Source organism: Podarcis pityusensis, assembly GCF_964106645.2.
Source record: "Podarcis pityusensis genome assembly, chromosome: 3".
NCBI classification, from domain to species: domain Eukaryota; kingdom Metazoa; phylum Chordata; class Lepidosauria; order Squamata; family Lacertidae; genus Podarcis; species Podarcis pityusensis.
The window spans coordinates 38115824-38131842 of NC_138026.1; the positions used below are offsets into that span (position 1 = coordinate 38115824).

General features: G+C 41.7%; 1 protein-coding gene and 1 long non-coding RNA gene across 7 annotated transcripts in view; one reads left to right on the forward strand and one right to left on the reverse strand.

Moving 5' to 3' along the window:
• Nucleotides 1-560: 560 nt before the first annotated feature.
• Nucleotides 561-16019, forward strand: part of CD109 (CD109 molecule) — a 67678-nt gene continuing 52219 nt past the window's right edge. For 2 of the 4 annotated variants that reach the window (XM_080997958.1, XM_080997959.1), the window contains exons 1-2: nt 1020-1349; nt 2253-2413. In XM_080997958.1, coding sequence (XP_080854084.1) covers nt 1237-1349; nt 2253-2413 — 274 coding nt within the window. In that variant the 5' untranslated portion in view covers nt 1020-1236. Of the gene's footprint in view, nt 599-1017; nt 1350-2252; nt 2414-16019 lie in introns of those variants that run through there. The other 2 variants (XM_080997960.1, XM_080997961.1) reach the window with 2 other exon arrangements.
• On the reverse strand, nt 5244-14407 carry LOC308472840. 3 transcript variants are annotated; one of them, XR_013983761.1, is made up of 3 exons: nt 13121-14407; nt 10820-10912; nt 5244-5435 (listed from the first exon to the last, which is right to left on the reverse strand). It is a non-coding gene; the product is annotated as an uncharacterized lncRNA (long non-coding RNA). The 3 variants fall into 3 exon arrangements; XR_013983762.1 differs by lacking the exon at nt 13121-14407 and adding an exon at nt 12389-13104; XR_013983763.1 differs by lacking the exon at nt 13121-14407 and adding an exon at nt 12127-12378.

Here is a 16019-nt window from a genome sequence, read left to right on the forward strand (position 1 = left end):
AATCATGCAACTAGAAAAGTAATCCAGACATTATTTTGAAAATATTCTCTCTCTTCAGTCACAGTAGGTAAGCCGCCACATTATTTATATATTAACAGTATTTATAGGGCACCTTATAACAGAATTCCCAAAGGTAATTAGAAATAAAGCAAACCAGAATGAAAACAAGTTAATGTACAATACAGCATAAAAAACACAAGCCTTGAAGGGTACAACCTAAAGTTAAAAGATGTGGGAATATATATACATACAGTAAAGGTATTCCTCTGACAGTTAAACAACACCAAAATCAGTGGCCAGGCAAGCCCCTGTGGAGAGGGCATTAATAACTTATTAAAAGCGATGAGCTGGCACTTTTATGATGCGTAAAGTAACCAGATGATTTGGGCAACCCACCTGTGACTGATGCATGTGCACATTGTGTGCCCAATACCACAAGGGCTATGGAACCTAACTCTTGTTTGTTTTGATGGCTAGGCTGCCATGACGGTGCATTGCAAAAAAAAAAAAGGGGGGGGGGAGTACTGTGTAAATTTGGCCAGGGGGGTTGGCAAAATGGAGGGGATCCGTTAACAGGGCATGTAATCCAGAGCCTGAGGTAAGATTTAGAACAGCGCTTCTCTCTTTCTGCCTTCCCTGGCACATTCTGTACCCACAGACATCACCCTCTGCGAGGGAAACACCCTTCTCTCGCCTATCCAACCTGTGACTCAGCTGAGGCCGTCCTCGGATTTCTTTCCACTGAGCAACCCACCCACAGCTTCGCCCAACTCCTTCCCTCTAGTGCCTGCTTGACAAGGGTGTGGGCCTGTCTGAAGCGGTCGCCCTCATAGCCCCCCACAAACGTTGCCCGAGGGAGCTCGCGGGCAAAAAGACCCTACCCACCCACCGACCCACGCCTCACAAGCTGCCGCGGGGGTGGCGGCGGCTGCGGTGCGGCGATGCCCGCACGCGGCCTTGCTCCTGCCCCGCGGCGGCCGAGGGTGGGGATGCCCTATGGGCGTGAAGGGCGGGCGGGGTGGAGCCAGACGCTCGGGGGAGAGAAGCTGCCGCCTCCGCTTTTCCACAAGGAGCGCCTTTCACTGCCCGAGCAAGGCGCCCTCCTCCCTGCCGCCGCCGCCGCCGCCGCTGAAAGGATAGACAAACGCTGCGCGGGGAAGGAGGGGAAGACGAGGGAGAAGGCGAAAGAGGCGCGAAGCGGCATCTTCAGGCAAAGCGGCCCATTCCCGGCGCAGGATGCTGCGTTTGCCGGACGCCGCTCTCGCGGCTCCCAGGGGCGCTCGGATGCCCGCCGCCGTTGGGCTCACTTTGTGCCTCCTCTGGGCAACTTCGTGGGCCGAAGCTGCTGGGTAGGAACTGGAATTGGGTGGGGAGATAGACGGGGTGGGTGGGAAAGGCTTGCAGGAATAAGGGAAACGGTTAGTGCCCGCTCGCCTCCTCCTGCCCTGTCCTGCACAGAAGGCCAGATTTTGCACTCATGGGGATTTCAGAATCGGGAGCCGAGGCAAATCTTGCAAGAGTGCCGAGTGTCAGACTGCAGATCACCCACAGCCCAGTTGCACACGCAGTAGTTGTTTTTTTTTTTGGGGGGGGGTCCAAACCCCGTACTTTGCCCGCAGCTCCTCAGTTCATAATTGCGGGGGCAATTCTTATGCGGTCCTTTGGGGCTTACTTCCAGGTAAGCTAGTATACGATTCTAGCCTGTCACTACAAGAGCAGAAGATCAATTTGCCTGAATGCACTTTCTATGAAAACTGAAAGGATGTATGTATGTGGAGTCAGAGGTCTGAAAAAGAAGATGATTAAGGGGTTATTACACTATTTTACCAGTGGGTGGGCAAAGTGTCGCACCCTGTTCCTTTCTTATATTACCATACGTGTTTCTCCTCTGATACTTGTGAGGCTTCCGGAGCTTTATTTAGCAGTAATTTTCCACCGGTTAGGACTTGTATTCTCTCCCCCCCCCTTGCAACTTGGCTGAATCCACATATGAATCATGCCAGAGATTATTTAGAAAGCTGGCACATACAGAGTCAGACCATTGGCCCACCTAGTGCAGTATAGTCCATACTGACTGGCAGAGGATCTACAGAGTTTCAGATGGGACACACTACCTGGAGAAGTCAAAGATTGAATCAGGAACCATCTACATGCAAAGGAGCAGCTTTGCCACTGAGTTGCCGCCTTGATGTTGGGGGTAGTGAAAGGAGTATCAGGCCATGAGTGTAAATCTGTTTTGTCCCTTCTTTTAGGCCCACGTACCTGTTGGCAGCTCTTAAGAGCATCAGGCCTGGAGCAAATTTGACTATTGGAGTAGCTATGCTGAAAAAGAGCCCACAAAAGGTTACAGTAAAAGCCGAAGTGGTCTATGCAAATAACACTGTACTACGTGGGGAAGCTGTCTTTAAAAGAGGTGAGATAACTTTACTGGCCTAAAAATAATGATGCATATTCTGTCTGTAGTACTTTTTGATTGCAAGAAAGCCCTGAGGGTGGCTATACAGAAGTAAACACTCTGTTAAATGGGGTTTGCTTCCCAGGAAGTGGGTTTAGAATTATAGCCTTAATGAGGGAATTTAAGACTATCATTGGTGAGCTGAATTCAGAACAGATATATTATCTGCTTTATGCAGAAGTTCCGCAGGGGGAAAATAAGTATGATGAGCTACATAGATTTAAATGTGAGATTATTTGCTGAACTGTGGTTTAAATGTACTGTATAACCATTCATGTGCTATGTTTACTTCACCTTTGACTGTGGTTGCCATTTCCCCCCTCTGCCACCTCATTTTTAAAATGTAATCCTGAGTGAGATCATTTTTACACTGTTTCTGCTTTGGAGAGACCTATGTACTCATGAAAAGAGTTTTGTTTTAGTTTGTACTGTTTTACTGTTAAGAGAAAGAGCAGGTAGGAGCTCTTCCAATTCCGGAAAGGAAGCTGAAAATAGAGTTGAGGAGCTTGGTCATAAATGATTCAGAATTCACCTTTCTGATGTGGTAGGGAGACTTCACTTTTGTTGGATCTACTTTGGTTCCCCCCCCCCCCCCAGAATCTCAGGATTATATAGACTATCAGTCATAGCCAGCTGCAAAATTCACATGATTATAATGGAAGAACAAGATGCCTCTGAGCATATTCTGAGCCTCAAAAATAGTTTTTAGTACCAGAACTGAACTGAGTTTGCAGTCTGCACACACATGCTCTATGTGTATTCTGAGGTAGGAGCCCAGGAATGGTTGCTATGTTTTTCAGGAGCATTTTTAAGGGCCCTGCAGGTCACTGCGTTAACATCACAAAACATCCAAATGCTGCTATAGCATGCCTATTGCACTGTTCTTTTCCAAGTTTCTTTCAGTAGCATGATGTATATTTATCACATTTTGTTTTGTCATTGCTTCAGAAAGCTCAGGTTATCCCATTTTTATATTCACAATTTTTGAAGGACACCTTTAAGGTTTTAAAAAAACCCTCTCTCAAAACAACTTACAAAAAAGTGCAATATGATACAGCTATGTAAATAAAATCAGTAAGAATAAAAAGTAATAATGCAATAACGTATCAGCCCCTAAAATGCTAAAATAAAGTACCTGACTACAACCAAATCAGTTAATAGAATAAAGTAGCTCTGGAAAACTCATTTGAAAGCTAGTGAACCTTTAGGGCTTTCATGAGCATCTGAAGGGATGGAACTTGTTACGAGTGAATGTGGCAATGTGCCCCAGAGATGTTGGGCCATTGTAGAAAAGGCTCTCCCCCTGAAAAAAGCCAGTTCTGAAAGAAAATTACTATCCTGATAACAATCTTGAGGGATAGTGACTGCCCAAAGGGAACTAGTGAACTAAGCAAGGATTTCAATCCCATAGACAGGATTCAGTTATTGAGCATTACCAGTAGAAGCTCATGCAAAGACTTTCATTAGTGCAACAGGCCTTTCTCCCCTCTCCCACCACATGTGTCCTCTGCTCCTCCAATTGGCTCATGGGGGTGGTGTTGGGAGAACCTTTTCCCCAGGTCTCTCAAGTCAAAGTCTGGCACTGTGTCAACAACACTTCAGTGTCTGTCTTCCTCATATTTTTATTTATTTATTTCATTTCCAAACCGCCTTTCATCTGAAGATCACACAGCGGTTTACAAAATAAAAACACATGAAATATATAAAAACACATACAGTGGTACCTTGGTTTAAGAACAGCTTAGTTTATGAACAATTTGGATTAAGAACGCTGCAACCCAGAAGTACCGTAGGTGTTTTGGTTTGTGAACTTTGCCTTGGAACAAGAACATGTTTCGCTTCCTATTGAGTGTGTTCCATTTTTAAATTGAGTCCCCTGCTGCTATGGGAAAGCAAGCCTTGGTTTAAGAATGGACTTCCAGAATGGATTAAGTTCGTAAACCAAGGTACCACTGTATATAGACTGGAGTGGGATAGCTGTGCTGCTGTTTCCCTTAAAATGTGCAATGGTGTGTTGTAGAGCATGAAAGGATGTCTTGTAAGCAAGAAAGGGTGAGTCTTACAGGCTATTTTTTCCTCAATAAATCCTGAACAAAATTGCACTTACAGTGCAATTCTATGCATGCTTACTGAGAAGGACACTAGGTTATGTCCAGTGGGCATTACTACCCATGGTTAGAGACATAAGCCGATGCTGGAGAGTGTAAATGCAAGAAGCAGCATAAAGCTAACAAAGTGGTGGGCATTTCTGAAAGGGAAAGTGAATGTCCACTTTTGTGTTGTTTAAGACTAGATAATGGCATAGCAGAAGAGCACTAAGCCTCAAAAGCACTGAAAAATGTGTGTGTGTGTGTGTGTGTGTGTGTGTGTGTGTGAATGTGTGAATGTATTGCTAGTTGCAATGTAAAATCAATGTCTGTGCCACTCATACTGTCACTTAGCATTCTGCAATTATGTGTTTTGCTGGGGAAGGTATCACATTTTGCAGATACACAGTGTTGTCATCTTGGTGTGGTGAAATGTGATGAAAGAACAACTCTTGAGGAAAGGCATGGGGGCTGTGGACAACAAATGAATAACTATTTTGTGCATTCCTAATAAACCAATACCAACCATGCAGAAAGGCCCTTATTAGTATTAGTAGCAGCATTCTCTACACAGCCACATTTGGCCACAGGAGGCAACTGCATACCATTTGGGACTTTCTCCTGGGAAATATCCTATATATTTGGATATCAAGTTGGCTTTATAGCAGAGCTGTGTTTTTAAAGTAGATATAAAGCAGATCTTGTGCATGCTAATTTCCTGGCTTTATTGGGCAGGGAAGAGCTGTAGCTCAGTGATCTGTTTTGCAGGCAGAAGTTCTTACATTCAATCCCCAGTACCTCCAAGGAGAGCCACTGCCAGTCAGTTTAGAAAAAACTGACCTACCGGTAGATGGACCAGTGGCCTGACTCTGTATAAGTCAGCTTCCTCTGTACTGTAAAAAAAAATAAGGATTAATTCACATGTTTACTTGTGACCCTCTTTGCCTAGTAGACACCTGCATTTAACATGTGAGACAGATGTTTCAGAGGCCATGTATAAATCCTATTGTGCAATATTCTCTCTTCCCACCCTTTCTTGAGTGGGTAGAGTCATGTCACTGGGTCTTGGTGGAGCACCATGCTCACACTTTCCCTTAGGTGAATGTGGAAATGTGGCACTGAGTCACTTGCTCTTCTATGAAAAAAAGATAATTAAACAGGTCAGTGGATGAATCCGCCCATATATTCAATATGATCTCAGAACTAGTAAAGACATACTGACTAGATTTCAGCTGTTTTTATTAGCTTCTTTGTTTTCAGCAACAAGGGAGCTATATTGTTTCATTGCTGTTATCCCTCATTTGGAAAGTTGAAGCAATATTGCTCAAATACAGATTGCCAAGAGAAGACACCCTAAGACACTGAAAATAACTTGTAGATAGCACCTGGGAGACCAGGGTTCAAGTCCCCGCTTGACCATGACTCTCACTGGGTGACTTTGGGCCAGACACTGTCTCTCAACCTAACCTACCTCACAGGGTTGTTGTGGGGATTAAATGAGGGAGAGAACCATGCATACCACATTGAACTCCTTAGAGAAGTAGGTGGGATATAAGTGCAATAAACAAGTAAATAAATTATGACATGTTCACTTTAGAAGTGAACTATTTAAATAATTTTGAACTGAGGCCTTCTCATCCTGAATGGCAAGTCAAGTTTTTATTTTTTTGTAAACCTCTGAGAGGTTTTCTTACAATGATTTTTTTCTTTAGTTTTCCTGGTCACCTCCCTCAAACAGCTTCAATTTCCCTGGTTCTTTTAAAATCACCTTCTGGCAGAATATGGTTTGGCTTGTAGGTGTAGGGTGAGAAAACCACAAGGACAGAAACCATTACTACTAAGCCTTTCTTCTCTAGAAAAGAGACTGAATTGTGTTCTTCCTCCATATCAGACTCTGTGGTATCTCTCCAACAAGCGTTTGGATCTTCAGCTAAACTTTTGATTTTAGCTCATCTAAAAAGCAACTAACCTCATCATAGACAAACCAAAAGTATGCACGATACTTACCAGTCAGCTTTGTTGTTCAACATTGGCACAGAGCCTTATTCCCTTCTTAGCAGAACTCCTTTAGTAATATGCCCCCATGCTATCAGCTCCTAGGCTAGATCTTCAGCTCCCCTTAAGATGCAACCTCTGCTGCGATTCCTAGCACTCTTCAGACTTATGAAGCCTCTTCCTAAGTCCTTAATCATTCTACTCCAGCTGACAACAGGTTCTCTCCTTGACCAGTATCAAACCAGGATTTTTATTTACACCAGGCTTTTTATTAATAATCATTTGGGTGATTTTTGATCCCCTTATTGGTCTATAATTATGAGCCAATAAGATGAGGTAGAATGCCCATTAACTGACCAATTACAACTGACCACCCTTTTGATGCATTTGATTCTGAATATAAAGTCAGCAGCCTCCTCAAACATAGCCATCTTCTTGTTGATAATAGACTACAATGACAGTCTGCTGCCTGCTAGTCTGTCTTTGGTAGTCGCTTTGTTTACGGTTAACCCTTACCTTGTTTGAAATGATATAGCATTCTTATCATAAACTTTACCACATAAACAACATGATTACAGGCCCAAAGTTACCTACTGAGTTTCATGACATAGTGGATATTTGGACTCAGGTGTCTCTGGCTCACATGGAACACTTTTGCTAGCATGTACCACTCTGGTTCTGTTTTAGCAATCTTCTCAGCAGCACGTATCTAAGATTTTTGACTCTTTGATGACATCTCTTTTTTCTTGGTAGCTAATTCTGACATTAGTGTGTTAATCTGAAAAACCACCACCATCATCTTTTAAATGCATTGCAAACACAATGCTATGTGCATGCCTCATACTTAAATAAATCACATTAATATGTATACCTGATTTTAAATATATGCAGAAGTCAAGAGCTATTACCAGTAATGAACACCTTAAGACTTAATTTTGAACATTCAGACTTTACATTGGTAATGAAAGTTTTTGCAGATACATGAATTGCTCATCATGCTTTCAAATCTAATATTACATCTGAAATGCTGACATAAAAGATCTTACCTTTACAGAATACATACTACGGTATGTGAAATGATGAGCGCTTCCTGTGTGTGCATCAGATGTTGTTTTACCAGAATCTGTAGTTTATACTAATAATGTAAAGTCTAAATTGACATGTAACAGTAACAGCTGCTGGGCATTTGGAGCTACCTTGCTTCTTTATTTTCAGTGTTTTTCTTTTATTTTTATAAAAAGGTTGACATATTTTGCTTTGAAATTCAAGACAGTGTTTGGTTTATGCTTTGTAAAAGCTCCAGGCTCTGGGCATTTTATTATTAATGATAAGGAATACATGTTTGGGGCTTCTGTTTAACTGAATCAATTACTAGGTCTCAAGGATCATAAAGGAAAGACTTTGGTAGTGTTCTCTCATAGTGAGGCCAACAGAATGCAAGCCTATGCTGGTGTGGCCTGCTTGTGCAGTTTATGAGAACAGTTCTCATGACAGAGGTTGGCAGCCTTACATTATTGGTGGCTGCTTTGTAATAGAGATTCAAAATGAAAAAGCCAAGGATGCTACAGGTTGGCAAGATTATACTTGGCAGAAGTTTAAAAAACCTTGCAACGGTTCATAACTTTTTCATCTGATGAATAAGAAAGTAGGATTTAACAAAAATCTCATTCATATAAGATGCATTTTAGGTCTGCACCAAGAAATGTAAAGTATTACAGTGGTACCTTGGGTTACATATGCTTCAGGTTACATACGCTTCAGGTTACAGACTCTGCTAACCCAGAAATAGTGCTTCAGGTTAAGAACTTTGCTTCAGGATGAGAACAGAAATCGTGCTCTGGCGGCGCGGCAGCAGCGGGAGGCCCCATTAGCTAAAGTGGTGCTTCAGGTTAAGAACAGTTTCAGGTTAAGTACGGACCTCCGGAACGAATTAAGTACTTAACCTGAGGTACCACTGTATTGCAACAAAGAAGCACTTAGAAATCCTGCAAGTATGCTTGGAGCCAAAGACAATCCCAGCTATGTGTTGAGTACTGTACACTCACTGGCAACCCTGGGGCTGTTGCTGTGTAATGTATGAAATAGTCTAGATGTATTCTCTTTAATTCAGTCCTAAGGGGTGAAACTGGCACTTGGCTATATATATTGTTGATGGCTCAATTCGTTTTTATTTTGGAACATTTTCACCTCTTGCCTCTTAAATCTCAACGTTGTACATTCATTGCCAAATAACAAGAATATAATTATACAATAGTACCCAGAGGTAGGAGAAACTTATAATTTGTGATCTTAAAAAGGGCAAGGCAGTTTTGTTTAGCAGCCATGAAGAGTTGCTGTTGCAAATATATTGGCATAAAAAAAGTTATGCAAGAGATTCTCTAAATTTTAAAAGTTTTTCTAAAGTGATAGTAAAGTGTTAAGGTGCTGACTTGCATCCGTCTTCAAAGACTCAGAAGTGATATAATTGCTGCTTAATTGAGTGTAGGGAGGAATCTTGATTCTGAGAGTAAGGGAGTTGGGGGGAAAAGAAATCCCAGCCAAAAGTTACTAAACAGATAGAGACTATGCAAATAGCTTTCAAGCTCAGACAAGCTGTGATCATATATAAACACTGGAAAAATGTCCATGCCAGCAACTGAGTCCTGCTTGCTTAACAATATAAAGGAGCCAATTTTATATGCCAAGCTAGAAAACACTGATGAATGCTAAGTTGTTAAATAGCAGCACAGCAAGGACAGGGTTTGATAGTCTATGAATCTTATATTATAACATAAACATGCCATTAAGTTTCACTTAAAGCTCTGTTTTGCCAAGTGACTCATCAGATATTGCTAGTTTCCAGGGTTAGTCCTGGAAAAGTTGAAGCATAATTCTGAGCTAACACATCTCCAGAAATACTTTCATGCAGTGGATGAATGTAAACCTTTGCATTCCGTTTTCCTTGTTGATCAAAAGAAAAACCAATAGTACAAAACAATAGCAGAGGATTATTCTTCCCAACACTTAAGATAGCATAGGATAAAATCTAATAGTGTTACTGAATATGCTTAGTTTCCTGATAATGTAAGCACCATTTCTCCTGAAGAAATATAGGAGTGATATTTTTGTGTGGCAGCCCAAATACTGCTTACGAATTCAGTAACACCCTACCTTGACCCACTGTCATGACTCTCTGTACTTTGTTTGCACAATGTACCATTTTGCTAACAGTCTGGAATGGGGGAACAATTTTATTCCACTTTTCCCAGAGCAGTGAAAAGGCTTTGATTGTAAAAAATTCTAGTTTTAATAAACTCAGAATAAAATACATTTTAAAAGTCTGTTATTATTCATATGGATCTGGGTTTTTTTTTGTTTTATATACTTGTAGTTTTAATGGTTGCAAGCTGCTTTGGATGGGCTTTGCTTGAAAAAGCAGCATATAAATGTTTTTTAAACAAATAAATAACAAAAAAGGGTTGTGCTAATGCCTCCATATGCATTATTACTATTATTATTCCTGCCCTTCACCATCAGTTCATAGGGCAGGTTTCAATTTAAAATTCAGTTTTAAAACAGTTGAAACAAATTGCAGTCACATGAATAGGGTGGGTCCTGAAATACACAATTCTGGTGTCAAAGGCCAGACATGGAAGTTGAAAAAGATTGTTTAAATAAAGTGTGTGTGTGTGTGTGTGTATGTATTTCATCAGCCAACTATTAGCAAAGTTTCTGGGGAAAATAAACATTTTCTTAATTAAGCATGTCTTCGGGTCATTTTGGATGAAATTTTGATTATGTTCGGTAAGATTTCATTGTTATTAAGTAGAAAAATGAGGACATGGGAAAACTCACTTGGGAACAATATTATTTTTCACTTGATGATCAAGATTACCCATTAAAGCTTAAAAAACAAAGCCTCAAAATTGGCCTGCTTGACAAGTTCTTAAGCTCTTAGCTTCTTACGATGTTGCTTAAAAAAAAATCTAAGACCTACCGGTAACTGCTTATCTTTTTGCATGATGATGTTAGGATTTTTTACTTGAATTTAAATTTTGTTAGATTATGATGCAGTTTGTTCTACAGTGTTTAAAGAATCAAGTTGAGGACAGATTTATGTGAAGGCCTGGGACTAAACAAAACTGGAGACTCTTATTCCAGACTCGTGTTTAACTATGTGTGAAGATTAAGAACATTTTGGCATGGATATTGATACTGATCTGGGGATCATTTTTTTGTTTAGCAGGAGCCTGTATCCCTGTTCTTACATGTAGAACAGCAAATTGTTCTTATTGCCACTCACCTGTTTGGATCTGAGATACTGTTTTGCTCCTTTGCAGCAGCCTTTTGCATGTGTGAGACAGATAGAGAAGGCTTATTTTCCCCCTTGTAGAACCTGAATGATAGAAAATAACTAGAGATAAGCACAACATTTGACAGAATAAATATAGCAAACCACTTTTGAAATATAAAAAGTTGACATTAAAATGCATTGATGGTGTATGTGGGAGTTGCCATTCAACTTTAAGAACACAGGTTTTTGTTGGCAGGTCCAACATGTTTTATGGCTTTCCTAGTGAGCGTGGTCAATACAGAATTGGCTTTTCTTTAGGTTTTGTCCCCCTTAGGGAGAGGGGCTAGTGCACTGATAGTTTCCCATATTTTTGCTTCTCTTTTCTTTCTGTTATTGCATTATTTCTCTATGGTAGGGGAAGAAAAAAGCAATTGCCTACCAGCACTGAGAACAAAAGCTGACTAATAAGGAAATTTAAGGGCAGCACTAAAATGGGCTGAACAGGAAGCTTTTAGTTAGCATTGGAAATGACTTTTAACAGATCTTAGAAAGAATCTCCTGGTGGAACCACTTCAGGCACTAGCCCAGGGGTCAGCAACCTAAGGCCCATGGGCCACAAGTGGCCCACGAGGGTTGTTTAACTGGCTCACAATCCACCCCCTAACTGAGCCACCCACGCGCAAGTCCCCACGCGCTGTGCTAAAGCAGCATGGCGCGGCAACTCGCTTCCGCGGTGCCGGAAATCGCATCTGTGCATTCACAGACACCGAAAATCGTGTGTGCATGCGTTCGTGTGATCCAGCCTATGGAGGGATCTCTGCTGGAGTGAACTGGCCCAGGCAAGGTAAACCTTGCCCACCCCTGCACTATCCCTTGAATGCTTTGCTCTCTTGGCCACGAGGGAGGATCCCATCACCAGGTAGTCAGAGGAAGGGGGGGCATTGATGAGGAGAGGTGGATGGTATCAAAGGCCATTGAGAGATCCAGTAGAACTAGGAAACAGCTTTCAGCTTTGTGCCTAGCCTGCTGGAGATCATCGACCAGCGTGACCATCTGGACCATCTAGAGGTAAAAGCTGGGGCCCCTGTTATACAGTGGTTGCTCCTGTGCCATGTCCAGAAAGAGGTGCTGGGGGATGTGTGTTCAGACCCCATGGCTCTCACTTGTCCTGAATGGGGCAATTGTGCCCCTGAAGGACCAGGTGCACAGCCTGGGAGTCATTTTGAACTCACAGCTGTCCATGGAGTTGCAGGTCAATTCTGTGTCCAGGGCAGCTGTCTGCCAACTCCCATCTGGTACGTAGGCTGAGACCCTACCTGCCCACAGACTGTCTCGCCAAAGTGGTGCATGCTCTGGTTATCTACCACTTGGACTACTGCAATATGCTACCTTTGAAGGTGACTTAGAAACTACAACTAATCCAGAATGCGGCAGCTAAACTGGTGACTGGGAGTGGCCACCGAGACCATATGACAACAGTCCTGAAATACCTACATTGACTCCCAGTGCGTTTTCAAGCACAATTCAAAGTGTTGGTGCTGACCTTTACCAGCCCTAAACGGCCTCGGCCCAGTATACCTGAAGGAGCGTCTCCACCTGCACCACTCAGCCCAGACACTGAGGGCCAGTTCTGAGGGCTTTCTGGTGGTTCCCTCACTGTGAGAAATGAGGTCACAGGGAAGCAGGCAGAGGGCCTTCTCAGTAGTGGCATCCACCCTGTGGAACACCCTCCCATCAGATGTCAAGGAAATAAACAACTACAGTGGTGCCTCGCAAGACGAAATTAATTCGTTCTTCGAGTTTTTTCGTCTTGCAAATTTTTCGTCTTGTGAAGCACGGTTTTAACGGTATTAGCGGTTTTAAGAAAAAGGAAACAAACTCGCAAGACGTTTTCGTCTTGCAAAGCAAGCCCATAGGGAAATTCGTCTTGCGAAGCAACTCAAAAAACGAAAAACTCTTTTGTCTTGCGAGTTTTTCGTCTTGCGAGGCATTCGTCTTGCATGGTACCACTGTATCTGACTTTTAGAAGACATCTGTATCGGGAAATTTTTAGTGTCTAATGTTTTACAATTTTTATGTGCTGTAAGCTGCCCAGAGTGGCTGGGGAAACCCAGCCAGATGGACGGGGTAGAAATAATAAAAAGATGAGGATGAGGATGAGACTTTTCACTGAAATACTGATGATTTTTCATTAGGATTTTTTAAAATAAAAAATGGCAGGTTGTGGAAATTTGGAGAACTGAGTTTAAGACTGGAAAAATGAGAACAGAAATTGATAGATTTGCAGAGGACAGGTGTACATTTGTGTACCTTTGTAACGAGATGTTTGTTTAGTGTTTCTGTTTTGGTTTTAACATATTTTAAAAGTAAAATCGTAACTCTGGGCAGTTTTGGCAACTGTCACCACAGGAATTAGAACATTGGGAAAGTGTCAGTTGGGGCAGTTAGTTGAGAGAAAGAAGGAGATGGGCTAGTAAGGAAGAAGAGTGTCTTTGCAAAATTCGCCTGATGAGGGGAGACTGTAATCACGTTCTGTGGTGGATAGATGCGAAAGGAAACAGTGATGTGGGAGCAGAATGGTGCAAGGGGATTCAGCAGCCCACAGAGCCAAGGAGCAGCTTGAGATTGTCTACTCGCAGGGACACCCAGGCAACCTAGTGGCACCATAAGAGACTCAACGGTGGTTAAGGGCTGTAGTGTTTGTTCATTTTGCCAGAAAGGATACCGCCTTGTATTCTGTGCTGGAAAAAAGGCATTCCTTTCCTCATTTGTAATAAATGTTTTAACAAAGGTGGATTTTCCAGGTTTCCCAACTCACTTCCTAGAGTGTGTACCTGGGGGGAAAGGCTTTCCGTCACTGGTGGGAGCTTAAAGGCAAACTGCTGTTGCAGGCAGGTCCCAAAACAGCAACAAGAGCCCTCAGTATTGCCTCCGGATATGAAGAACTCTTTGTGGAGCCGTATGTTTTAATTTAGGGGCTGAACCAAACATTTTGATTCCCTTGGCAACAGTAAGCCGCAATTCAGTAGAACAAAACCAACATAAACAACATTTAGAACAGTTTGTGGGTCATAATTTAACTGTGCAATATTTCAGCCCTTATGATTTATTTGAAATTACAGGCAGATGTAATAATTAAAGATTGATACTGCCAAAGATATGATCTAATCTTACCTGACACAGGAAAGGAAAATCCCACCCGGCTTTTAATCACTGATTAGTTTAATTATGTGCACTCCACTGATAATCCACAAACCTTTTTGATGTTTGCAATCTTTTTTGCAATATTAATTGCAAATATCAAATGGAGGCTTCAAATACAAATACAGTGATGTGGGTGCTTCCAGACATGGGCAGTTTAGCAGCAGCCAATCATTGATGTTCTACTTTAAACTGGAAATGGAAGGCAACACTGCTTCCAGAAGTCTAACATGCAATAAGAAAGTTTGCATTCCCTGTTTCTCCATCCACATGTTGTAAAGAAGCAATTTTCATTGGGATTGTTGGAATAAAAGGTTTCCTTCCTCACTGCCAAATCAAGATTACCACTCCCTTCTGCAACTTAGGGCGGGAGCCGGAGGAGGAAATGGATATAAAGGTAACGTTACTTGAAAAGGGTAGGGTTAAAGTAATAGAATTGATTCCTAGAGAGAAGAGAACAGCCAACAGAGAAGGAAATGGCTGAATGGTCTCTCCAAATGACTGTGATAGGCCATTGACAACCGAGGAAATTGTGCAGCAATTATAAAAGTTCAGTTCTGCTGATGTGGCTCACTATCCACATATAAACATTTTTCAGTTTTCAGACTTTTTCTTTTGCATTTTCTTTTATATTGCTAAGGATAGAAAAGGGATAAGTAGGCCGTTCATTTTAAAATGTGTGTTTTTCAGACAGGGCTTTGGAATGTGATTTTTTTTTTAACCAGCCTGTTTTCACTGATACGTTATTGATGTTTTTCCTGCTATTATTGAAGTAATGTGTTTTTATATTGTACACCACCTTGTTACATATACTTTTAATGAAAGTGCACTTTATAAATATATAAACAAAACAATTAAAATAAATAGATAAAGAATGTCAGTCCATGAGTGGTTTGTGGGTGATGGCCTCACGGTAAATATGGGGTAGGTTTATTGAGAGGGCAGAAAGAATGGAACTATATCAATCATGATGATGTAAATCATGATAACAATCAGGCCTCCCATTCCATTAAATAATTGATATCTCTAATGAGAGCACTCTGGTTTTGACCTTACTTCTTCTTGCCGACACTGACAGATTTGCTGAAGATACTTTGCACAATACACAGAAGGCAATTTAAGAGTAGCATTTCAAAGTCAATACAAGTTAAGCATTAAAAGCCTGTTGTTACAGGTCTGTAGGAATTAGAATTCAATTAGTGCATGGGAATGAGGCCACTGGGAATTAGGAATAAATTCTTTCTAAATCCTTGCACCCCAGCCTCTAGATTTATATTAGAAGTCTAGAAGAATATTTATTCATTCTGCCACCTCTCCCCTGAGTAGCAGGGCCTTGAGTTGCCATAAGTAGAAATAAGAAATGGGTACAGCTTTTCTGTATATCCTGGTCTCAGAAATGAAGTATATCACTTTTTGACTTTATATTTGAATCATACTTCTTGACTAAAGTGTACAAAAGTAACAATGCTTCTGCCCTGAGGAACACATCTTTGAATTCTGATACACTGATGGTTAGTATAAATATTTATGCCGTGTCTTTCAATAAAATGATCCCTGAGGCAGCTCTTGGAATATTGTAACAATGCAATACAAACTATTTACTCACCTTTTGGTGGTGGGGACAGACAAGAGAGATGCTGTGGGGTCAGCATGAATTAAAAACACCTCCCCAGCTTCCTGGTGTTCCTGTTGCTGTCCTTACTGAGGTCTGCAGCAACCACTCCAGGAAGTGTGCTTCCAGGTGGCAATTACTATAATGATCACTAGAGCCCACATCACATGTTACACTCTTGATGGGGTTCCATCCGATGATCGGGAAGTAGACCCCTGAAGTTTGCCTTGCTCCCGTGTTGCACAGATGGGCTAGTCCCACCCTGTGCATTGAGCACAGCTATCTGAAAACAAGCCCTCAGTGTCATGTGTAGTTGTTCTTTTTCAGATATCTGTACTCATTGTGTACTCGTGTGGTAGTTGGCATGGGGTAGCATGGCCAGGACACTTATTCCCT